Genomic DNA, 25,398 nt, shown 5'->3' with positions numbered 1-25,398 from the left:
ATATTGTTGGGAGATTTTAAAGAAGAGATTTTCCCTTTTTTTTTTTTTTTTTTTTTAAGATTTCCTCCCCACCGCCCCCAGTTCATTCTTAGCTAATTTTAGCCTCTGGCTTTTCAAAGTGATGTACTGTATTTGGAAGTACAAACACCACATGCTAGCATAACCTCATTATTTTTATAACACTGAAGCATGATAGTGGAGGCCCTTAAAATGAGTCAAAGGTGCTCTTCAGTCTACTCCAAATCCACTTTATCACTCTGGATTAAGCCCAGCTTTTCTCTCACAACTGGGGATATTATTATGACTATAAGTAGGCAAGATAAAATGCATTACAAAAACAGTTTTCTCGTAGACATTAGGAAAACAAATAAAACAAAGCTAATTAGCTTTTTTAACAGAATTCTGTATCAGGAAACATGGGGGTTTTGGGGTATTTGACTTACGGGTTCAATGACCTTCCCAACATCGGTGAGGATCATGGATTTACTTTGGCTCAGCCTGTCATGGTGGCTGTTGGCATTTTTGATCCTCATTTGCACAGCTCCGGTGCCTTGACGGGTGGAATTCAGGGTATCCACAGAGGTATCAGAATTTGTAGATTTCTGCATATTATAGCTTTATCCTGATAAAATATAAAAGTGTTGTATTATTCCAAATATATCTTTTCCAAGAAAAATTTGATGGAGTGCACATTCCTATTAATCACTAAGGTCCAGAAATGGAACAAATGATTTCCACCTCTCTGAATAGTGAAGAAGAAGGTAGTTAGTTTCTAATTGTTTTATCAACTGGGGCCTCTGCATGTGGACAGTACTATGCATGTCAGAGGACTTAAAAGTTCATGGGCAGCACACTCATACTTCTGTAGTTCCTAAGTCCATTAAGGAACTCTTAATGGCAATATGATACAGTCTTCCTTATGTAGAAATGATGTTGCCAACAGAACATCTTTAATGTATACGCTGTTTTCATTCACAACATCACTGATCTCTTACCCACCCCACCCCATCCCACCACTACACGCTAATATCAGCAGCCTTTTTTGGTGAACAAAAACCTATGTGGATAAGGTCATATTTAAGTGACTAGAATTAGCTTTGGGCAAACTAATCTGGTCCCATTGACTAATATGTTGGCCTCGACTTATTTGCATGGTGTTCAGTCCTAGCCGCTTTCCCCACTCACAATACCTAAGAAAGGAAATTAAAGTTCCTTTGTCCTCTGCCATCTGCCAGTGTCTGCTGTTCAGTAGCTCTGTTGGACATAGTATTTATGAAGAATATGAAGAAAGAGAAAATCAAAACCATTTATTTATTTATATTTACTTTAATGGAAGATTAAAGTGATTAGGGAGGAAAATTGTAAAGGAGTGGCAGTGAGGAAACAATAATTTGGAAAAGAAAATGAAGAGAACTGAACTGTGGCAACATCAGTGGGTGGACTAGGAGGGCTTTAGTTGCTTCCTCAAATCCATAATCCTTTTCTATCTCCCCTCTCCACAAGGCCCTCAAATGAACATATCATCTCATTTAAAAGAGAAGATTTGCAATGCAAACACAGCTTCCAAGCTTGTAGAAATGGACCTCCTTCTAGCCTGATTATTGTCTCTGTGTCTCACCTATAGACATCCCATAGCTAGTCTGGCACATGTGTCCAGTATTAGAATCAACTGTCATCAGTTACCGAACCCAGTATAATCCAAAAGAATGATTATATTTTAGGGAGCTAACTGTATTGGTACTCCTATATCTGTTGGACAGAGACAAAGGGGCTAGCTAGCATCATGGTAGTGTTCAAGCTAAGTCAACACTAAAGTGATTAGAAAAGGATGAAAACATTTTAATAGGAGCAAAGTGTTACCTTACAATTGATACCAATAAGGCAACTGAGTGATAACTTAGAAAGGAAGTTAATATTTGTAGAGTATTTACTATGTGCCAGGCAATGCACTCAGTGATTCAATTCTCACAAAACTCCCATGAGATAAACATTAAACTCATATTTTTCTAGAAGAGAAAAATAAAGATCAAAGAAACTAATAATTTTCCCCAAAAACAATGGATAGAAAAAGTAAAAGGCCTATATTTTATTCCAAAAGAAAAAAAAAAGATTCATACAGGTGAATTGACAAATTCTAGTTAATCTACACTATGAAATATTATTCAACAACAAAAAGAATGGACTATTGATGCATGGGACCACATGGATGAATTGCAAATTCTTTGAGCTGAGTGAAAGAAGCCAGGACATTTAAAAAAATATATATATATATATGGAGTACTTATTATTTCATTTACATAATATTCTAGAAAATGCAACCTAATATTTAAATAAGAAAGCTCATCAGTGATTGCCTAAAGATGAGATGAAGGGAAAAATGGACTATAGTGAACACAAAGAAACTTTTGGGGATGATAGATATGTTTGCTAGCTTGATTGTGGAGATGGTTTAACAATTGTATGCATATATTAAAAATGATCAAATTGTATGTATTAAGTACTTTCACTACTGTATTTCAGTTATACCTCATAAAGATGTTTACATGAAAGTTGGTTTAAAAATTCCTTAACTAGGTGCGCCTGGGTGGCTCCGACTTCAGTTGGTTAAGCGTCTGACTTCAGCCTGGGTCATGATCTCATGGTTTGTGAGTTCGAGCCCTGCATTAGGTTCTGTGCTGACAGCTCAGAGCCTGGAGCCTGCTTCAGATTCTGTGTCTCCCTCTCTCTCTCTCTCTCTGCCCCTCCCCTGCTTGCAATCCATCTCTCTCTCTCTCTCTCTCTCTGTTTCTCTCTCAAAAATAAAATAAAACATTAAAAAAATGTTTTTTGATTAAAAAAAATCCTTAAAGGGCACCTGGGTGGCTCAGTCAGTTAAGCATCTGACTTTCGATTTGGGCTCAGGTCATGACCCCATGGTTCGTGGGACTGAGTCCCATGTCGGCCTCTGTGCTGACAGTAGAGAGCCTGCTTGGGATTCTCTCTTCCTCTCTCTCTCTCTCTCTCTCTCTCTCTCTCTCTCTTTCTCTCTCTCTCTACCCCTCCCCCGCTCAAAGTAAATAAACTTAAAAAAAACTCTAACTAAATTAATTAAATTTCTTAATTATTTTGTTCATACTTTCATTTTTATGTTTCTATGTGAGTGATAAAAAATGTATCTAGCTGAGAATAAAAGCTATTTCAATAAGATTTGAAATAAAAATTTGAATTAAAAAACCCTTATCTCCACTATTCCATAGAAATATAATAACAAATGCTTTGATGAGAAGGGTTTTAAAATGTATCAAATCTGGCCATTAATGTAGACATGGGGAATCTTACTTCTACATCTAACTAGAATAAGATATAGAGTATTATATACAACTTTTTTTTAATGTTTATTTATTTTTGAGAGACACAGTGACAGAGTGAGAGCAGGGGAGGAGCAGAGAGAGAGGGTGACACAGAATTTGAAGCAGGCTCCAGGCTCTGGGCCCTCAGCACAGAGCCCAACATGGGGCTTAAACCCACAAACTGTGAGATCATGACCTGAGTGGAAGTCAGATGCTTAACCAACTGAGCCACCCAGGCGCCCCTATATGTAACTTTTTTTAAAAAGTAAATGCATTCTCCATATACCCCAGGACAAGATTATGGGGTTTGGGTTTTATTTTGTGTATTATTTATTACTGAAGCTATTAATTTTTCACAGCCAATCAGAAATTATTTCAAAATAACAAAGCAAATCTATGAATCTTTGATATTTATGAGGATGCTACTATGAGAAGCATGAGTTTTTCTAGAATAAATAATACTAAAATTTGTATGGAACTACAAAAGACCCTGACTAGGTAAACCAATCAAATCTGGAGGTATTACAATTCCAGATTTTAAGATATACTACAAAGCTGTAGTAATCAAAACAGTATGATACTGGCACAAAAATAGACACATATATCAATAGAATAGGATACAAAGCTTAGGAATAGACCCACAATTATATGGTCAGTTAATCTATGACAAAGGAGGTGAGAATATGCTATGGGGAAAGGACAGTTTCTTCAGTAAATGGTGCTGGGAAAATTGGACAGCTCCATGTAAAAGAATAAAATTGTACCATTTTCTAACATCATAGACAAAAATAAACTCAAAATAGATTAAAGACCTATATGTGAGACCTGAAACCATGGAACCCTAGAAGAGTACACAGGCAGTAATTTCTTTGACATCGACTGTAGCAACATTTTCCTAGATATGTCTCTTCAAGCAAGGGAAACAAAAGCAAAAACAAACTAGTGGAACTACATAAAAATAAAAAGGTTTTGCATAGAAAAAGAAACCATCAACACAACAAAAATACAACTCATTGAATGGGAGAAGATATTTGCAAATGACATACTTGATAAAGGGTTAGCATCCAAAATGTATAAAGAACATATTTAACTTAACATCAAAAAACCCCACAAACAATCCAATTAAAAACTGGGCACGGAACCCAAATAAACAGTTTCCAAAAAAGACATATAGGTGGCCAACAGACACATGAAAAGATGCTCAACATCACTAATCATCAGGGAAATGGAAATCAAAGCCACAATGAGGTATCACTTCACATCTGTTAGAATGGCTAAAGTCAAAAACATAAGAAGTAGTAAGTCTTGGTGAGGATGTAGAGAAAAAGGAACCCTTGTCCCCACTCAGTGTTGGTAGGAAGGTACATTCGTACAGACACTGTAATAAACAGTACAGAATTTCCTCAAAAATTTAAAAATAGAAATACCATATGATCCAAAAATTCCACTACTGGTATTTACCCAAAGAAAACAAAAACACTAATTCAAATATTTACTGTATCATTATTTATAATAGCCAAGATATGGAGCCAACCTAAGTGTCCATTGATAGATGAATAGATAAGAAAGATGTGGTATACATATGCAATGGAATATTATGCAGACACAAAAAGCCTGAGATCATGGCATTTGCAACAACATGGATGGACCTAGAGGGTACCATGCTAAGGGAAACAAGTCAAACTGAGAAAGACAAATATCATGTTTTTACTCATACATAGAATCTAAAACAAAAACAAAAACAAAAACAAAGCACAAATAAATGGCTAAACAACAAAAGGTGGAATCAGGGCTATAAATATAGAGAACAAATTGATGGTTGCCAGAGGGAATGATAGCGGTGGCCTGGGAAAAATGGATAAAGGAAAGTGGGAGATCCAGGCATCCAGTTATGGAATGAATAAGTCACAGGAATAAGAGGCACAACATAAGGAATAGAGCCAATAATATTGTAATAGCATTGTACATGACAGTTGGTATAGTGGTCATCATAGCATAACACACAAACTTGTCAATCACTATACTGTACTCCTGAAAGTAATGCAACATTATGTGTCAACTATACTCAAATTTAAAGAAAATTTAAAAGTAAAGCACAGGATTTTACAGGGTACGTTTTAGTGAATAAAGTAGGATAAATGAAGGAATGAAAATCTAAGGATTGAGTTTCTAAGGGTGGCTTTGGATAAACAGTAATTGGACTGGTTTTATCAAAAGGGCCATGATGACTTCTAGTGGCAGCACTGTCTCTACTGGTCACCTTTGTGATCTTGTACAAATCTATAGACCTCTGGAAAAAGGTCTATAGATATTTTTCATCGCTGGAAAAAAAAATGGTAGTGAGGGGACAGGGTCAGCCACGAGGATTGCTATGCTCTGTAGGATCCTTCCTACTTCTGATACTGATGCACTCAAAGTCTGGAAGACCCTACATCTTTACAGAGCTCAATAATTTTAGGCAGATAACCACCAATGTAAATGCTTTGCTATGACTTGATCCCTAAGGAATTTGGGTATGGGTTGAGGGAGATCCATGATTAAACATATGTCTTATAGAAAAAATCTGGGTTCTCTTCTGAGTGCATTTGAGCCTTGATCTTTGATGTTACTCAGATTCAGACTCAAAGGATGGCATGTTTGTAATAATGGTGAGGGAATTCACTTAGGCTAAAGCCACTATCTTATGACCAAGAGCATGAAGCCACTGTATTTACATAGCTTTGCCGTGTGCCATTTATAGAACATGTTGCTTCCTCAGAGTCTGCACAAATTTCAATGTCAAATCAACATTTGCATTCTTGTATTGATTGCACAGTCAACTCATTATTTGCCTACTGATGTGTTACTGTCAAAAGCCTGGATTACTTAAAAGGCCTCTTATCTGGCTTCCCCACCTATTTTCTTGGGGACAGGCTGCAGAAAACATTTTCAGAATCTTCCTTCTTCAGGCATTTCTTTTGGGCTGACAACTCTTCTACCATAGTATTAAGGTGATTTCTCTCTCTTCACACTTTCTCTCCTCTAGCTAACACCTCCTTTCCCATCTGACCCCAGCCTCACATCAACAAAATTTGTTGATACCAAAGGCACCCTAGTTTTTCTCTTTATTCAGCTTCCCTAGTATTTTGTGTTCTACAATGGCATTCATTTGATACTATTTCATAACTGTTCTCATATTTGCAAATATTTGATAGTTTCTAACTTTGCAGAACACTACATCGCTCTGAGAAGAATACACAAAATGACACAAAAACCTCCTCTTAAAGATTTCCACCAGAAGAAAATAAATGATCCGTTTACATTTATGGAAAGTCTCCCAAGTGGAATGCACTATATCAGAGTCTGGAGATTCTCTGTATGTATGCATGTATGTATGCACTAAACATCGAGGGCCTTACAGATTGGTGAAGGTGATAGAGAAACAAATCAATAATTAAATGACAAGAATTGAGTGGTGCTCAGTTTGGGAGAGGAGCAATGGCATCAAACTCAGGGTGGAACTTGGAGGTGGAGAGAGAGTAAGTCTGCAAAAGGAGACTAGTTGGTGCTGGTGCTAAGTCAGGGCAGGTTAGGCCTTGCAGACAAAGGACTCAGAACTGCAAAAGTATGCAAACAGCTGTGAGGTTATAAGGTAAATATTGAAATATTCCATGAAGCAAAATCATAGTTACCAAAGAAGTTCAAAGAAAAGGGAAATGATAGATTTCATGAAGAAAATGGCAGTTAACTTCAGTGTGCTTAAGTCTGTCATCTTGCTAGCCTCTCATGGGGCTGAAGGATTGAGAGTCCCTCCCTTCTAGCCCAGCAGGTGCAGCGAGGGGCTGGTATTCAAGACACTCTGAGGGAGTGATGAAGGAAGAGGGCTTTCCTTGGCATAATACATAAATGCGTTGTATAGATTAATTGAGTGCAAGGCAGAGGTAAGCAGGACCGCCACCCCCACCCCCCATAGGGTCCAGGGGTGTGCAAGAGGAAGGAGAGAGGACAGAGGAGGAAGGAAATCTGATAGACTGAAATGACAGCTGTGCTAATGGCTGTGACACTTGTCACTGTTGCACAAAATAAGTCAGAGAGGACTTATTTTCATTGATCCTGTTAGGACCCTCCTAACAAGAGGATAAGGCTGTTCTAAGCCAAATTTTTCAAGTTGTATTTGAATTTCACTTCATAGCCCTTTTTCTTTACCCCCTTCCAACTTCTCATCTTTTCCTTGCCTACATCCGAATACTCTTCTGTTCCCTTACCAGACATCCTATTATCCTTTTCGTAGTTTAGGCGCCAAGCCCCCCACTGAGGCACCTACTTAGGCACATCTCAACCACAGAGTCAACAGTTCTGAAATTGCACCATCTATTTTTCCTTACCTATCTCCTGTGAACATCCGTCCTTTCAGTCAATCACTAAGACATAGATGGGAGGGAAAGAATTAAAACAATTAACATAATGCTATAAATGGATGATCAGACTTCCCCTTAACCTCAGGGAAGCATTTGTCTGAATCTCAAACTGGAAACTCTTCTAGCTATGTGGGAGAAATATCTTGCAGTAGAATTGCCTTGACCAGTCTACTCCACGTAAGATCTTAAGTGAATTTAGGGGGAGGTAGTATTTGTGGCTTGGGACAAGATACTAGCATTGCATTCTGGCAAATAGGGTCTGCTGGAGTTATGTGATGTGAAGGCCCTGCCATGGTGTTCTTATTTTTGAGTGTTTATGAAACAAGTTCCTAGTGAACAAACTCCATCCTGAAACCGGCCCAACCTAATGTCAAATGAAACCCTCGCACTCCAGGATCTAGTATGACATGGCTGCCAGAATCAGAGAGTGTATGATATGTATGTTTCCAGGAACATACATATCAATTTCATGATGTACTACTCAGAAAGGCAAGGAAGACCTCCAATTTGTGAGTCTTCCTGTATTATTCCAGGAACACTCACAAGGAGTTGAACACTCACAAGGAGTTTGTTCCACCCTCGTTTTCTTCCCTCATTGACCCCCAACTTTCTATATTTCATAGAGTAGATTGTAAAATCAATAATATTTGTCCATGCTGACTTACATTCAACTTAGTGGCATCAAAAATTTTGTTAACTATAAGTTATATTAAGATTCATGTGATCTAGAGGCTTATTCAGTATTCCACTTGTTCTTCTTATAACATATCATCTACTCATTATGATTATTATAATCATCATTATTATCAAAATTTGTTAGAGAGAACACTCTTGGCTTATGCATTTATATTCTTACATGAGGCTGCAGATGACTAATGAAAATATTGAAGAATTAGTTCATTTTGCATGTGTCTAAAATATCCATTGATTTCATAAAACTCTCCAAATAAATATCCTATCCCTGAGTTAGAAATTGAAATGTGAATCACTTAAGACTGGCTTCACAATTTCTCTGGACTTCCTGATTCTGTATGTACCAAGTGAAGAGCAAGAAAAGTTTGTGATATTGCATTAGTTCCACTTTCAATATTGCTTTAAAAACAGGAAACTGTGATGAGAATGCACTTTGTAAGAGCCACACAAACTGGCTCTTCTCAACAGACTAGGTTCAGTGGTATTCTGGGCCAGATTCTCCCACTCACACTGCAAATACCCAGATAAGAGTGAATGTGATAATTCATCTAATCATAAATTTCATAGCTGCTCTGTCAATTATTTGTTGCACTCTGTTAATTACACTAAGGCTCAGCAGCTTGCCCTTTTGAGTTAGAAAGTGTGTTTTTGACATCTCTTTCCCATCAGCAGCATTAAAAATAAAAGTGTGTTAAGACTTATTTTGAGCTAGGAGAAAATGAGTAGGCACTATGATATCATCTCTGTGCTGCAGAGCAGAGAAAATTGAAGTTCAGGTGTACTGAGTGTCTTCCCCACGGTGCCACAGCTCGTTTCAAAGTAGACCCAGGACAGAACTCATGTCCTGCATCTCCAAACATCGTTGCTTTAGTCACAGACCCCCAAGTCAACTGGAAACCATGTGTGGAAAAATAAGGTAACAAGATTTCCAAAGGAAGTCTGAGATCAGAGAGGTAACATGATCATAGTACAGCCATGTTAGGTATATATCATATACATCTTTCAATTTAAATGTTTATAAATGTTCCTGTGCTTCCGTACAAAACAATAGAGATTTAATAAATGTTTACTGAATATATAAGTGGAAAACACATGTAGAAACTAGTCAATGCCTGCGTACATAGCCTAGCAAAACATTACCAGTTGGAAAATGCCTTTGATAAAGTCTATTCCTTATTTAAAAAAAAATGTATAACTCCCTCTGGCCAATGTTTCTTTCTTTTTTTTTTTTTAATTTTTTTTTCAACGTTTTTATTTATTTTTGGGACAGAGAGAGACAGAGCATGAACGGGGGAGGGGCAGAGAGAGAGGGAGACAGAGAATCAGAAACAGGCTCCAGGCTCTGAGCCATCAGCCCAGAGCCCGACGCGGGGCTCGAACTCACGGACCGCGAGATCGTGACCTGGCTGAAGTCGGACGCTTAACCGACTGCGCCACCCAGGCGCCCCTGGCCAATGTTTCTAAGGTCCACTGAACTATGACTATTGCATGACAAGTTGGGGCAGGAAAAAAAAAAAGCAATGCTTTTCATACCTTCTGAGGCCAATACTTGGAGAATAATATGAATTTTTAAAAATAAAAAGAATACCATATTTTCATTTCAGAATAGCCCTTTTTTTTCTTTCTTATAATTAAATGACCATGTTTAGTGATGTCTTAGAACTTAGCAGGATTATTTGTTTTGACAATAGAGGAAGTCTCCATCGAGTTCCAAATTTCTTTAGGTTCTTAAAGTCATTCTCCACAGAGAAGGCCTCTCTTCCCTGGCAGAGACACCACAGAAGAAATTGTGAGGAGACCTGTCTCAGAGGCAAGCCCTGAGAGTCCCCAGGGAATCCCCATTCCATGGGTGTCAGCCTAGGTTTTTCAGTGCGTGGCAAGTGAGCTGTCTGGTCACCCCAGCCACCAAGAGCTACGGTCCCCCAAACAGGAATCCTCTATGGCAATATGACTCCATTCCTTTCCCAGAATGTGTGGGCTAAGGAGCTCAAAGAAACTCCACAGACAAATGTTACTGCTCTGAGAAATTCATTTCTATCCCCTGGAAAGATCTTATGTTGATCTGTGGTAGCGCACGGTCTGTTTGTTCCCCTGTGGAAATGACTTGTGGCTGTGGCAGCCCCAGTAATGTGTGGCACAACCTTCGTGCTACACTTTCCTGACAGGTCAGTAATTAACTTGCATTGCAATTGTTTGTCGTCTCCACCGCTGCAGCCATTTACTAAAATAACATTTTAATTTCAGTTTCCTTCCAGTTCACTTTCCTTTTCTTTTTTCCCTGTGGCTTCTACATCTCTATTAAGTCTAATTTCCCCAGACCACTTCCATAAGCGGAGAGAGTGCAATAAAACTCAGTTTCAAAAATGTCAAATATAATGAGAAAAGAACATCATAGTAAAGGAATTTGACCATAGCCACCCCATCGGGTAACATTGTCTTTGACTGGGCAGGTGTTATATATAGGAAATGTGATAATAAGGCTTTGCATTTACTTAACTTAACCTAATCAGGGAATCAGGGTGATATGCTGCATTTACTGACAAAGTCTGGCAAGTCATCTGCATGGATAAATTGTAATACAGTTATTGTCATTCCCCGTGGGCATTCTAAATGGTGAAAATGACAAGTAAAATATAGTTTTTAAGTAGAATAAGTCCAAGACAAAATTGTGTGACAGGCAACCTCAATCTTTTTTTAGATTGTGGTATCTTGGTTGCCATCTCTCATCCCCTGGGGACCTTAGCCTTTTAGTCCCCATCTTATTGGGAGCAAAGCATCTCATTTTACATTTCAAGTATCCCTTGAGCTTTTGCCCTGAAAAATAAACTTACTAGGTCCCACAGTTTCTACAAAAATTGTTGAGAACCTGGGGGCAGACATAAGCATGCTTGCCTACCATGGAGTCTGGTAAGAGTGCAATGGAGGATGGGACTGAGGACAATCTCAAGGCGAAGGTGACATTTGACCTTGATGTTGTATAAAAATAAGACCCAACAGGCAGAGAAGGAATGTCAAGTGTAGCAGAGGCTGAGATCACAAGATTTAAGGAAAACAGGAGTGAACATCCACAACTAACAGTAAAGTATGGGAGGTGGGAAAGTTAAATGATTAGGACTGAATGGGGAGAATCTTGCCATTTCCAGTAAAGCATTTGGGTTTTGTCTTATAGATCCTGGGAAACTTTGATGATCCGTTTAAGGCATAATCCCCTCCCCAAAGATTTGGTAAAAAGGCTCCCAGAAGAATAGATCTCCAGCCACAGAAGAACGGTAACATTCTCTCAAGATGCTTCTTAATTAACTTCAAATCAGAATAATATCATACCATCTATTTGTAAACACTGATATTATGATAAGAGCACCTGGTAAGTGATCTGGGAAAAAAATACTCCAGAACTTTAGGAAACTTACTTTGAGCTTCCAGGTACATTGTAATGCTTCGGTTCACTAAATGAGTGAAGAGAAAAGAGTTAAAGACTTCACCGGAAGGGCAAAATGAAGCACTTAAGGAGGAGAGATCAAAAGGTACAATTATATCTTACTAAGGACATAGAAGAAAAATAAAGTTAAGATCAGAAGAACTGCTTTTGGATTTTCCTCCGGTGATCAGGTAAGTAGTAAAAAAAAATTGACAAGCTAATAGGAACAAAATGCCTGTGCTATTGTAATTATGTTTAGCCAGCATAAGAAATTTTATGAAATGACAATCTCCTTAGATACACAGGAGAACCATAAGGGGCATAAGTAATGCAATCTTCCCTCTGTTTCCTCTGTCAGCTTTGACCTAATCTAGCAAGAAATGCTGAGCCATTTTCCGCCTCTTGCATACAAGTATCAATTAAGGGAAAACAGGGTGACTATCTTAGGGCACTGGATGATGAAATGTCACTTAAGGAGAAAGCATCAGCAGCCACAGTATTAGGAAACACTGACAAAACAAGCAGACACTCTCTGGGACAGGACTGGTTCTCTGATACTTGTTGGAAGAGTATCAAGTGCAAAAAATACATTTCAACCTGTGGTTGCTTGTTTCCTGGGATTTCATGTTCCGTAGCATTTGCTTCCTAATGGATGTGACTTAGTTGCAAAGCCCTTTTATCAAGCCAAATAAATCTAATCACATGTTGATTGCAGTACACCAGGATCCCTCTATCTCTATCTTGGCCTGCCCAGGTTAAAATATGGGGAAGCTGCATATTGCATAATTAGTGTTTGACAGTAATTACCAGGAGTCAGTAATTGACAGTAGTCAAATATGGCTGACATTTGTTTTATTTAGCAAATTTGTTACTGTATCCGATTAGTCTTTCCCTAATGCTCATGTCTTCAAACTCTGAACTGATTGGATTGGATTTCAGTGCCAAGGGGACATGTCTGAAAACAGGACATTGTTGTGACAATGACAACACTATTAAAATATTTCAGTATATTTCCTTTAATGCACTTAAACATTAGTTTTCCACTCAATTATATGTGCATAAAATGCGTTTTGTGTAGTTTGTGTGTGTGTATGCCCATGTTTGTATATAAAATACAATGAGTTGCCACAAACTGAACACATTCATGTAACCACACCACATGCTTGACAGTATCAGAACTCCAGAAACCCCTGAAGCAGTCACTATCTGTCTACGCCACCAAAAATAATCATTATTCTGTCTTAGTTTTGCCTATTTTTTAAATTAATATAAATGGAAAACCTGGAGTATGCACTTTTTGTTGCTGAGATTATTTCACTCAAATGTCTATTTATGTGGGTGATTGCTACATAATATTCTTCGGTAAAGTGCTTATGAAAAACTTCCGTAAGGTTCTTTGTCCTTTTCTTACTGATTTGGAGGAGTTATTTGTGTATTCTGGATACAAGCCATTTTCAATACATATGTTGCAATAATGATATTTTCCCACCTGTGGGTTGTTATTCTTTTAGTATAATTTTTTCATTAATAGATATTCTTAATTTTAGTATTATTCAATTTATCATTTATTTTCTTTTATGATTAGTGATTTTTTTGTTCTCTTCAGAAATCCTTGCTTGACCAAGGCCACAAAGACTATTACTGTATTATCTTCTAAAAATATATATTGTTCCAGGGCGCCCGGGTGGCTCAGTCAGCTGAGCATCCTGACTTCAGCTCAGGTCATGATCTCACGGCTCATGAGTTTGAGCCCCGCGTCGGGCTCTGTGCTGACAGCTCAGAGCCTGGAGCCTCCTTTGGATTCTGTGTCTCCCTCTCTCTCTGTCCCTCCCCCACTCATGCCAGATCTCTGTCTCTCAAAAATAAACATTAAAAAAATTTTTTTTAAATATATATTGTTCCAACTTTTATTTTTAGAGCTGTGATCCTTCTGAAAATAATTTCTGTGTTTAATGTGAGATAGGGGTATCTTTCTGTAAAGATTAATTATATATATATATATATAAAATGATATATTAAGATCTATATAAGATTATATACATTAAGATTATAAGATATATATTAAGGTTATAAGATATAATAATAGATATTATATACGTATATATATAAATCTTTTAATTAGAAGGACCAGTCATCTCTCATGATTTATTGAGGTGAGAAAAGACCAGGATCTGGTTCTTCATCTGAAGTAAACAGGTATTGGAGAGCTCTCCAAACCACAAATGTTCACGAGAGATGCAGCTGTGTCCAATTTTTACATACATCAGGAAACATTGGCACCTGGGGATCTAAGTTGACTAGAAAGATTTACCCAACAGGTGGGAAAAAACAACCATTCATAATCTGAGCAGGGCAATACACAGAAGTTCACATTTGTAGACCATTATGGATTAGGAGGTTTGTTACTAAGTGTCAGAGTTCCAATTACTGGGTATTTTTTCACACCCAACTCAATTATCCAGAAGGGACACTGGCAGTAGAGAGACCTCAGTCTTAGCAAAGGAATGAGGCAATGAATGACCATGTTACCAGCAGAAGTTGTGGTTGAGGAGAAAGCAAACGCCTAATGAGGAAGGTATGACTTGTTGAAGGACCGGGACTTGTAAATAAGGGGAAACGCACCTGTACAAACCAAAGCCATAATCACTTGTTATAATTTAATATTGAACTCACAGAACTCCATTCCACTGGAATTAGCTAAAGATTACGTGCATTAAGCTACGATTGCTTCTAGGAGTTAAGGTCAGAAATAACCTCAGTTGAAAAGGAACAAATGGCTTTAGTAGGGGTAGAAAAGCTATAGAGCAATGATTCTCCAGTCAGTATAGGAAGTGTCATAAACACACATATTTCACTGCACATTCTGAAGAGTCCCATTCAGCAAGACTGAAGAGGAGCCTGGGAAACTACACATTGAGGCTTCGCCCCTGCTGGTTAAGATGCACACTGAACATTGATGAGAAACAAGTCTTACATAAAGTTCTTCTTTATTTTAAATCTGCATTGTTCTAAAATGATTATTAATTGCTATAGTATCCTTCTATCTTTAAATCCCACTGCTGCTCAGTTCGTATTTGTTAACATTGTTGTTCTAAACACTTTCTGGGATTACATTTCACTTTGAAATATGTTAGTCGTCGGGGAAGTGGTATCAATCATAGTTGGGAAAAATGAGAAGAGAAGTGACTAAGTAGCTAAGTAGGTAGGTACTGAGAAATGAATTCTTTTACATAAAGGAAAAACTCAACAGGATCATACTCCAAGCAATCTGGGTCTATTGTGAGTGTTTCAGCATGAACACTTTTTTTTTTAATGTTTATATCATGAACTTGGTAAGTGGGAGTAAAACAACATCAATGTAAACACTTGGAAAACAATTCTCTTGCTTCTTAGACATCAAAGGATGTTTGGTGTGAGAACAACCAAATTCCACAAAATACTGCTGTTTTCACTCAAATTTAATATGAAATTTGGGAGCAGTGAGGCTTCCTTTCATGAAGCCAAGAATATCAAAATAGCAAAAAATATTTACTAGTTCACATTATTTTAAATTGAAAGTTTTTGACCGAGTTTTTCAATTCTTGCCTTTGAATATCCTTCAATATGCCAAGTATGTGGTATATCTTTTTCTTTCTAGGCTGATTAACTAAAAGGCGCTTTTGATGCCTTAGTGTCTTGAAAAGCTTCAGCTGCATTAGCAGGACCTCCATCCAGGAGTTTTTTGAGGGATAGATCCCACATTTAAGCAAAACTTGTGCTTTGCTTTTCTTTCCTCAAAGTAGAATTCAGGGGCCTCACTCTAGGAGGTGGGAGGTAGGGGAGATGGTTAGATACACTGTCTATGTGATTAGGCTCCAGTTAACTGAGTGCTACTATAATTCCAAGTAGTAGAGTCAAATTTCTATCTTAATTTGGGCTCCTCACAAAGAAACGTATAGAATTTTGGGTTGGCTGCATTGAAGTCAAAAGGGACTGCATAAAACATCTAAAGTTTGAAAATGGCTATCAGGATTATCTATTTTACTTAAAACTCATTGAACACTAATTTTTGTCATAACTATTTCTGAGACTTAGTGATGCTGATCTATTAATAGACAGTATGTATGATGAAATGGGTTATACAACCACACCCATGCTACATTTCCCCTCTAGTACAACGTGGACTTCACATGCGTGTACATGCATGTGTTTAAATTTTTGTTACTATTATCACCACCCAAGGTATACAAATTTTTTATCTCCCCTACAACAATGCATCCGTACAAGTGTACGTGTGCTGGTCATGTGCTGTTCACGTGACTTTGAAAATACCAGGCAAATTAAGAATGACTATATTTGCTATTACTAAGAAAAGTTAACCTTTTGGGGACATCTTTTAATGGTTAAAAAATGTTTTGAGGAACATGAGCAACAGAACAAGGTCAGTTTTTCAAGTTAGGAAAACGGACCCACTCCTGCAAAGTTAGACAAACAAAACAAAGACGTCAGTGAAAAAATCTATACAAAAATGGATGCTTTTCCACAGAATAATTGAATGTGCTACTGAGTCTCTAAGCCTTTATTAGGATTTATTTTGAATTTTTTTAATGTTATTTATTTTTGACAGAGAGAGAGAGAAACAGAGCATGAGTGGGGGAGGGGCAGAGAGAGAGGAGACACAGAATCTGAAGCAGGCTCCAGGCTCTGAGCTGTCAGCCCAGACCCCGACGTGAGGTTGGAACTCACAGACCGCAAGATCATGACCCGAGCTGAAATCAGACGCTCAACTGACTGAGCCACCCAGGTACCCCTATTAGGATTTATTTTGTATATGGAGGACTCCAGTTGTTTCTAATCATGACATTCTGCTCCTGCTTTCTTAGGAGCAGCTATAAATTCAAGAAGAGGTGGAAAATCGGCAGACTGCCAACCAAATTCAGCCCACAGACATATGTTGTTGGGCCTGAACATTGTTTTAGAATGTTTTGAATCAGTTTGCGATTGAAAAATGAGGATTTTTATTCAAAAAAAAAAAAAGATGCAGATCTGTGTGTCTTCCCTTGAAAAATCAGAAGATATGGACAAGTGGTTACGGATGGATGGTAACCGTCAGCTGGGGGCGTGCAGCTTCCACATCCTGGAAACAGGGCAAGTTCTTTCTAATCCAGAGGCTCTCTCCCTTTCCACTTTATTTGCATCAAAATACTGACTGGCCTGATGGCATTTGTGACTGTGACCCATGGTGCCAGTCACCTCTATTAGGATTGCTCCTCTGATGTATGGATAGAGCAGTTTCTGCTGCATGTGAAATCAACATCATTTCCTATATTTTATGATTTTTAAACCCAAGCTGGTAGGATTGGAAAATGGAGAACAAAACCAAGAGATTGAGTCTGTACCACTGGTTTAGAAAGAGATCCATCAGAGATTAAGATTATTTTCTTTATTTGTGTAACTTTCTCTGCATGATCTCAAATTCCCAAAAGTCAGATACTGTGTTGCGCTCATTGCTATTGCTAAGCCAGTTCCCCTTTCCCCCTCTCTCTGCTCTGACCTCCTTTATTGTTCGCATTATATTTTGGCAGATAATTATATCCTGACTTCTATTGTTTTCTGTTCTCTATTTGAGTTGTATATCTCTTCTGACCACTTCTGTGCTGACAGCACACACCCCAATGTGGAGCTCAAACTCACAAACTTCCAGATCATGACCTGAGCTCAAGTAGAATACTTAATTTACTGAGCCACCCAGGTGCCCCATGTCATTGAATTCTTATTTTTCTTTCCTAGTTCTCCACATCAAAAGATGCCACGAGTACCTGGGATACAATGCATCACAGTCAGAGGAAGTCAGAGCAATCACTGTGTCTCGCCTTCCTCACCTTCTCAGCCTCAAATCATACTCCCTATACCGATCTGCCGTGCTGACCATTCTCTAGTCTTCCTTCCCAGCTGATTTCTCACCCTGAAACTATGGCCCACTTGCTATTCCCCTTTCGTAGAGACAGACTTCTAACGTAAAGTCCTCTGTCCTGTAGCATACAGCCAGTTCTTCAAGGACAGCACCACCAGCTGAAACTTGGGTCAGTCACCTCCTACCGCCACACCTGGTCTCATTAATCTGATGCCCTAACACTGACTGCTCTCAAAATTAGGATTGAAATCGATACATTCACTCAACCTCCATACACAGAATCCTGAGCAGATTTTCCCAGGGAAAAAAACAAAATAAAACTCTAAATGTTTCTCTAACTGGATCAGCAACCTACACTCTGGACCTACCAAATTTCTTTCTTATTTTTTCTTTCTGGAATCATTTTGCTAGGACCCCAGCATACCTGTTTTATGAACCATTTATGTCACCACCTAATCACCCCAGGAAATAATTAGATATAAAAGTTGGTGAGGAGAATTGTACTTTTTTTCTCTCTCCTTGTCTCCATAGCTTTTCTTTGCTTCAATTTAACTTGAAGTCCAAGAGTCAATGGTTGCCTACTACTTTTTAAATTGCTTTCTGTGATGGACATTAATTCTTCAAAAAAGTGAAGGTTATTTTTGGTAAGGACACATCTTGAGCTGCTTGAAGGAAAATGTTCATATTAACCAAAATTGGTAAATAAATAAGAAAAGAGCCTCCTTTCTTCTGCCCCACATGGCTATACTATATTCCCCCACACAACTGTATTGAGGAAATGAAACTAATAGCAAGAAATTTCTCTTGATGAGTTTCATAATCTTATTATAATACTTAGAATTGAAACAAACCAAAATTATCCCACCATGATTTTTATATCATAATGAAGGAAAAAATATGGTCATCATTTGAGTCTAGACAACCTGATAAAAGTTACTACTACTGCTACAATTCACACTACATTTAACCTTTTTAACGCAATTACTATGTGCCACAAACTAGGCAAAGTTCTTGATGTACATCATTTTCTTGTTCATCTTGTGAGGAAACCCCCCACTTTGTAGGTGAGAGAACTCAGGATTCAAGAGATTACGTAACTTGCACAAATACTATATATAATATCTAGCAAGTGGTGGAGCCCAGAGATTTCAGACAGGCACCAACTTCCACATTTTAGGGGTATTCGTTCCCTTCTCTACATCCAATCAGTTAATCAAATGTTGTTCCAGAACTTTTTTTTTAATTCTTTACAGTATAAAATATTAAGAGAACAGGCTAAGAAATCAGAAGACACTTAGGAAAACTATGTTCTTAACATGTCCTGAAAAACTTCAAAAGCAGGAGCTTTTCATAGAATGCTTACTGAATGATCACATAAAATAATGTATGTAAAACCACTTTTAAAACTTTAAATAGAATATAAATGGATAATAGATACTTTTACTTGTGTTACTTAACTGGAACTCAACCATCACCCTGAAGACACAAAGTGAATCTGAAATAGGCAAAGTAAAGGAGTAAGAAAAACAGTAGTATGAAAAGCAAGTAAGACCCCTTTGGCCATAGTCTAGACAAGATTTAGTGGATGGCCAAATTAGTAACTATGACAATAAATGAAATGGAGAGAAGGAAATGGTTGCCCCTAAAACATGGCAACTGATTAGATGTATGGAATAAGCAGTATACAGGAGTTCATAGAGATTCCAAGCTGATTTGTTCAGATGGTTTCAGGAATAAAGACATCTCGATTGAAGTTAGCAGGAGAAAGAGAAGGATTCTGTGGGCATATTATAGGCTTAACTTGGGACATACTCAGTTTCAACTACTGTTGGGGCTTCGTGGGGTAGTATCAAGTAATAATCAAAAATAAGGAACATAAAAAAAAAATGGGGAGTTCCTGAGTGGCTCAGTCAGTTAAGCATCCGACTCTTGATCTCAGCTGACATCTTGATCTCAGGGTTGTGAGTTCAAGTTCCACATTGGACTCCACGCTGGGTGTGGAGCCTCTTTAAAAAAAAAGAAAAAAAGAAAATGCGAAGTAGTATTGGGAGAAAGGCTAAGGGCAAAGATAGAAATTTAAGGACCATATCTGAGGGATTTTATTTATTCATTTATTTGTTTGTTTTCAGCCAGGTAACTAGAAAAAATTTAAATGTTCTGGCAACCACATTAGATGAAACAAATGAAGTGGGTGAAATTAATGTTATTTTTTTAATTTTTTTTTAACGTTTATTTATTTTTGAGACAGAGAGACACAGAGCATGAACGGGGGAGGATGAGAGAGAGGGAGACACAGAATCTGAAACAGGCTCCAGGCTCTGAGCTGTCAGCACAGAGCCCAACGCAGGGCTCGAACTCACGGACTGCGAGATCATGACCTGAGCCGAAGTCTGCTGCTTAACTGATTGAGCCACCCAGGTGCCTGCCCCTGAAGTGGGTGAAATTAATTTTAATAATGTATTTTATTTAAATCAACATGTTAAAATTTTATAATTTCAGTATAGTAATCAATGTAAAAATATTAACAAGATACCTTACATCCTTTTATTTGTACTAAGTCTTCAAAATCTGGTTATTTTTCATTCAATTTAGACAAGGTACATTTCAAATACTGAATAACCATTTGTGGCTAGTTGCTATCATAACTGCCAGCATGGTCTAGGAAAGAATTTGGGGGATTTACAGGCTGAGGGGAAACATAGGGTCTATAGGAGAAGGAAAAAGAGAACTAAAAAAGGCACCTGTAGTATGACAGAAACTAAGGCAGAAAACGTTTTCTTCCTTACATGTTGTATAACATCTCTACAGAAGGCTATGTGTGCAGCCAACAAGAAACAGGTTTTCCACAGATGGCATTGTTCTAGACAGCAAACAAAGCGGGGTCCTTTCAGACCCTCTTAGACTTTAGGGCCTCCTGAATGAAGCCCAGCATTGTTTAACTATTGACACTTACTAGGCTTAGAAATCACAGCATGGCATAGTAAAAATAACAGGGATTTTGCCTAGTCATGGATTTAACCCAGATGTGCCTATAAATCACGACACACTCTACCAAATAGCTCTATAAATTCGGGCACTTACCCTTAACTTTCTTATCTTTAAAATGGGAATGCCAACTTCACATGATTTTTGTGGATATCAAATGCTATTAGATATGTACAACACCTGATACATAATATGCTATTATACATAATATTGTAATCATAGTCATGATTCCTATTAACAATCCCACTCTAATTTTTACATTGATGAATGTCACATGTTATTGAAAGCATCTTAAGAATGAGAGAATATTGTCTGTATTTTGTAATAGCAGAGTACCTACTGCAGTGTTGGAGACACTACTGGCGTAATCAACACTCATTTTCCCTCTTATCTCCCACATCTCTTAAGACAAGCATCCTGGTATGAATAGATATTATATGGAGACTCAGGTTATTTGGTTTCCTAGTGCCTTTAGAAGAAAGATGAATAAGTGTTCCATAGCTCAGATTCTAGCCTTTTAAATTCTAGTACAAAATTAACTAATGCAGAAAATAAATTCGCAGAAACAAAATTTCCCCTTGACTCAGCATCCAATTTCCTGAGCATTCTACCTTTCAGAGCTCTTTTCAACAGATACCTTGCTTGACCCTAAGTTTGGTCATACATCAGTAAAGACAAGAACAAAAAGTTCTCTAAGTTTTTAAGAAATGAGTTTAAATCGACATAAAATTATTCAATTGTAATACCATAGTTTTATTAAAATAGCTTAAAATTTAAATGCTTAGAAGTGATTGGTGCTTTCCATCTGTTTATGGAAGTATGTTTTCAAATGGTGAGTTATTTCTTCTAAGTTTCAAAAAGGCACTACAGTATATAATGAATCCAGGATTTCAATACAAACTTTCACCACTGCAAGGTTACTCAAAGCATACCCATCAAGTGTCATTTGTCTGAAATATGTTTCAGCTTCTCTTCCCCTAAATTGATCCTATTTTATCAGACCCAGAAGTTCACAAGAAACAGAAAGCCTTTCCTGATTCTACAGTTCAATTTTTGTATCATTTATTCTTTTACTAATCAAATACTCACTGAGTGGTTATTATATGCCGACAGCTGTTCTAGGTTCTGTATATCAAGTGGCAAATTAACAGACAAGGTCAATATGCTTAAATGATTATTCAGGTGGAGTCCAGCCACTAAACAAGTCGAAAAAAGAATAATTCCCCATATCCAAAATGCTATTTAGAGAAATGAAAGCAAAGTAATGAGAAAGAGAGGGCCTTGCAAGTGATGAAAGGAGCTTGAATTAATTTGAAATATAATAGAAAGTCATTTGGAATTCTTTTACTGGGAAAAATTGTAGGATTTAAGTCTTAAGAAGGCCACTTTGGCTATTTCTTGGAAAATGACTATGGTATGAAAAGTAGAAGCAGGGAGATAAGTCAAGAAGATTCTGTAGTAACAGTGGTAGAAGTGGTAAGAGGTGACCGAACTTGGGATATTTCAACATACATTAATCCCTTGCTTAATGTCTAATTAATTCCTGCTAAAACAAAAGCTGTTAAATAAAAGCCCAAGATACACGATCAACATTTATAAATACAAAAATATACTAATAGATTTAAAAAATGGTTTATGTAAGTAATAGCAACAATTTGATAAAAAATGAATAGTACATAAAATGTAAAATGGGGCGCCTGGGTGGCTCAGTCGGTTAAGCGTCCGACTTCGGCTCAGGTCATGATCTCGTGGTCTGCGAGTTCGAGCCCCGCGTCAGGCTCTGTGCTGACAGCTCAGAGCCTGGAGCCTGTTTCAGATTCTGTGTCTCCCTCTCTCTCTGACCCTCCCCTGTTCATGCTGTCTCTCCCTGTCTCAAAATAAACATTCAAAAAAAATTAAAAAAAAAAAAAAAAAAGGTTTTCTTGCCCACAGAGGATACTTAATCAATCAATTACAGCACAGAAAAACATATTTTGGGCTGGAAAAAAAACCTGACTGGAACATTCTAGAAGTTGCTACCTCTTCAACCTTCTTGAGTTCATTCACAACGTGCAAATCAAAATTGCTCCATATGTTTTGCATGGTTTTTCTCTCACTTGAAATCAGAAAGTGAATTGATGAGTGTGGTTTTATCTAAAATTGTGATATTACTACATGTCACACATTGTAGTGTATACCTTTAGAAGTTTTTTTTTTTTCTTTTTGGGGGGAAAAGTCATTATACCAACCAAAACACAAAAAATAAAGAACAATTAGTGTGAAAATATATATATATAACTTTTCAAGAGCCACTATTGAGAAAAGTTAAGTAAACAAGATAATGGGAGCTAAATCAATATTTTATAGTCTCTGCTGATTGCTGAATTGAATGTGGTTTGGGGTAGGAAATGTGTGGGAAAGAGTATAACTGACAATAATTCTAGTTTATTGTCCCAAACAGATAGATGAATGGTGGTGCCATTGACTGAGATGGATGAAAATAGGGAAGAAGCAAGTTGAGTTGGGGGCAAGCAGGGAGTAATTAAAAGGTTAATTCTGAACATCCTCATTTTGAAACCTCTATGAGACATTCAAGCTAAGATGATGAGTAGCCAGTTGCATTAGTAGTTTTAGTGCTAAGAAAAACATTTTGATTTTGAGACCTAATTAAAATATAGATAATATTTAAACTCATGGTACCAAAAGAAATTCACCCAGGAGGAATAAACTTAGAAGACAAGAGCTAAGACTAAAAAGGTAGAAATCTGAAGACTGAGTGCAAGGCATTCCAATATTTAGAGAGCTGAATGATGAGGAAGATTTATCAAACGAGACAGAAAAAGAGCATCCAGTGAGGGTGTAGAAAACCTGAAAGAATGAAACATACCAGAAGTCAAATGAAGACAGAGGTTCAAGAGGGAAGGAATGTTCAATTGCATCTCAGGTATCTCAGAAAATAAATAATATGAGGACATGTAAATGACCACTGGATTTGGCAAATTTCATCTGGGACTCTGATAATAAAATGTTCTTTGATATTTCTATAGTATTGCATTTATACACATAGATCTCTACTTAAATTCTTGTGTTTGTACACTAAACTACCTAAAAAGTTTTCATTGGCTAGATAGCATATTGATTCTTTGTGTCCCCAATAATTCCTTGCCCGACACAGCATACTTAGAGTTAAAAATTATTTACGGAATTGAATCTAAGTGGGCTGATGGCCACCAAAAGAGATAATCAATTTTAAAACCTACCATAATATTGTGTGTAATCACAAGGCTAATTTTAAAAATAAGATATTCTGCTTATTCTTTAGCATTCTGTATACATTCCCTCTCATCAGATGAGCTTTCCTACAATTTCAGAGGAAATGGAAACCATGAAGCATGTATTTCCTCAACTTCCTCTAATCACTGCATTTTTATGTCCCATCATCCGCATATACACTCATTAAAATGCTCTTCCTTCTTTTTCAGGTTAATCTATCTACTTGAGCAACTGATTACACCCATCTGTCTTAGCCTCTGAGAACTTGTTGGGTTTCTGGATATACATATTTCCTTTGTTTCCTTTATTTCCATTCCTTTTCTCTTCCCCTTCATTTCAACATTCATGTGTCATCCCTTTTTTAGCTAATTGAAGACACCCATGACTCTTAATAAATTAAGTATGGCACATCCACAGAGTGAAATACTGAGAGAATATTGAGAGAGAGAAAGAGACTTAAACAGTTTCTTATTTTTACTATGGAAACACGTCTAAGATATTACTAAAAGAAAAGCAAAGTGGAAGGGTATGTATAATGTTGCCCTTAATGTAATAAAGGAGAGTATATGCACATACATTATATATAGTCATATGTGCATATAGGCTTTTTGCATTAAAAAACTGTGAAAATTTTTAAAAAATAACTATGAAAAGTGGTTGCCTATTGGGTTATAGTAGAGGTGAATAGCAGTATGTAGAAATGGGAACATAATAAAGATTTTTTTCTAAAATTTTTATATTTAGGTTTTATTCTGGTTTTGAACCATCTTGCTCCATCATCTTTTCTTAAATTCAAAACAAACAAAACAAAAATCAAAAATGCTGTCATAAACTGAAAAAGAAAAAAAACAATCTTTATAACCACAGCCCATATAAGATCCTCAAGGCACCTGGGGAGGGGAGCTAGCACCTGATGTTACAAGAATATCTACCTTCACAGACTGTAACCATTTCTGTAAACTACCCTGAAGAGTATGTCACCAACAGGGAGATACATGGGAAAAGTAAATAAATAAACCGTGATGCTGGACAGCCCATCTACATGCAAAATGTGGACATTCAATTTATGTATTTCCCTGCTTAATGATACTATTGTTCTTTATAACCCTTAGTCATAATCTGCTTAGCAGGCCAACCCTATCAGGATCTCAAACTGTCTTTCTGGCCTTACCTCCTACTACTATACTTGTAGCTAACAAAACTAGACAAAAACAAAAACAAAACTAGACTCTTCCTCTGACATTGTGTGCCTGGGCACATTCCCTTCCTGTCCTCAAACTCTGAATCCTACCTCTCTCTGAAAACTACTATAAATCTTTCCTCCCAAACTGTCCTGATTTCTCTGATAGGACATAATCAAATGATGTCACAACTGGAAATTCTCTACTTAATTTCCTGGCACATTACAGAAATACAAAATGTTTCCTGGAT

At 37.3% G+C, this 25,398-nt stretch overlaps 1 protein-coding gene across 8 annotated transcripts in view; it reads right to left on the bottom strand.

Annotated features, from left to right (window-relative positions):
- ARHGAP15 (Rho GTPase activating protein 15) overlaps positions 1–25,398 on the bottom strand; it is a 615,977-nt gene that overhangs the window by 584,887 nt on the left and 5,692 nt on the right. For 7 of the 8 annotated variants that reach the window (XM_045033724.1, XM_045033723.1, XM_045033726.1 and 4 more), the window contains one exon: positions 444–622. In XM_045033724.1, the coding sequence (XP_044889659.1) occupies positions 444–608 (165 nt within the window). In that variant the 5' untranslated portion in view covers positions 609–622. Of the gene's footprint in view, positions 1–443; positions 623–7,693; positions 7,730–25,398 lie in introns of all 8 variants that reach the window. The other variant, XM_045033725.1, reaches the window with a different exon arrangement.

Source organism: Felis catus, chromosome C1, assembly GCF_018350175.1.
Source record: "Felis catus isolate Fca126 chromosome C1, F.catus_Fca126_mat1.0, whole genome shotgun sequence".
NCBI classification, from domain to species: domain Eukaryota; kingdom Metazoa; phylum Chordata; class Mammalia; order Carnivora; family Felidae; genus Felis; species Felis catus.
The sequence above is the reverse complement of the archived record's forward strand: the minus strand, read 5'-3'. Positions and strand labels throughout refer to the sequence as shown.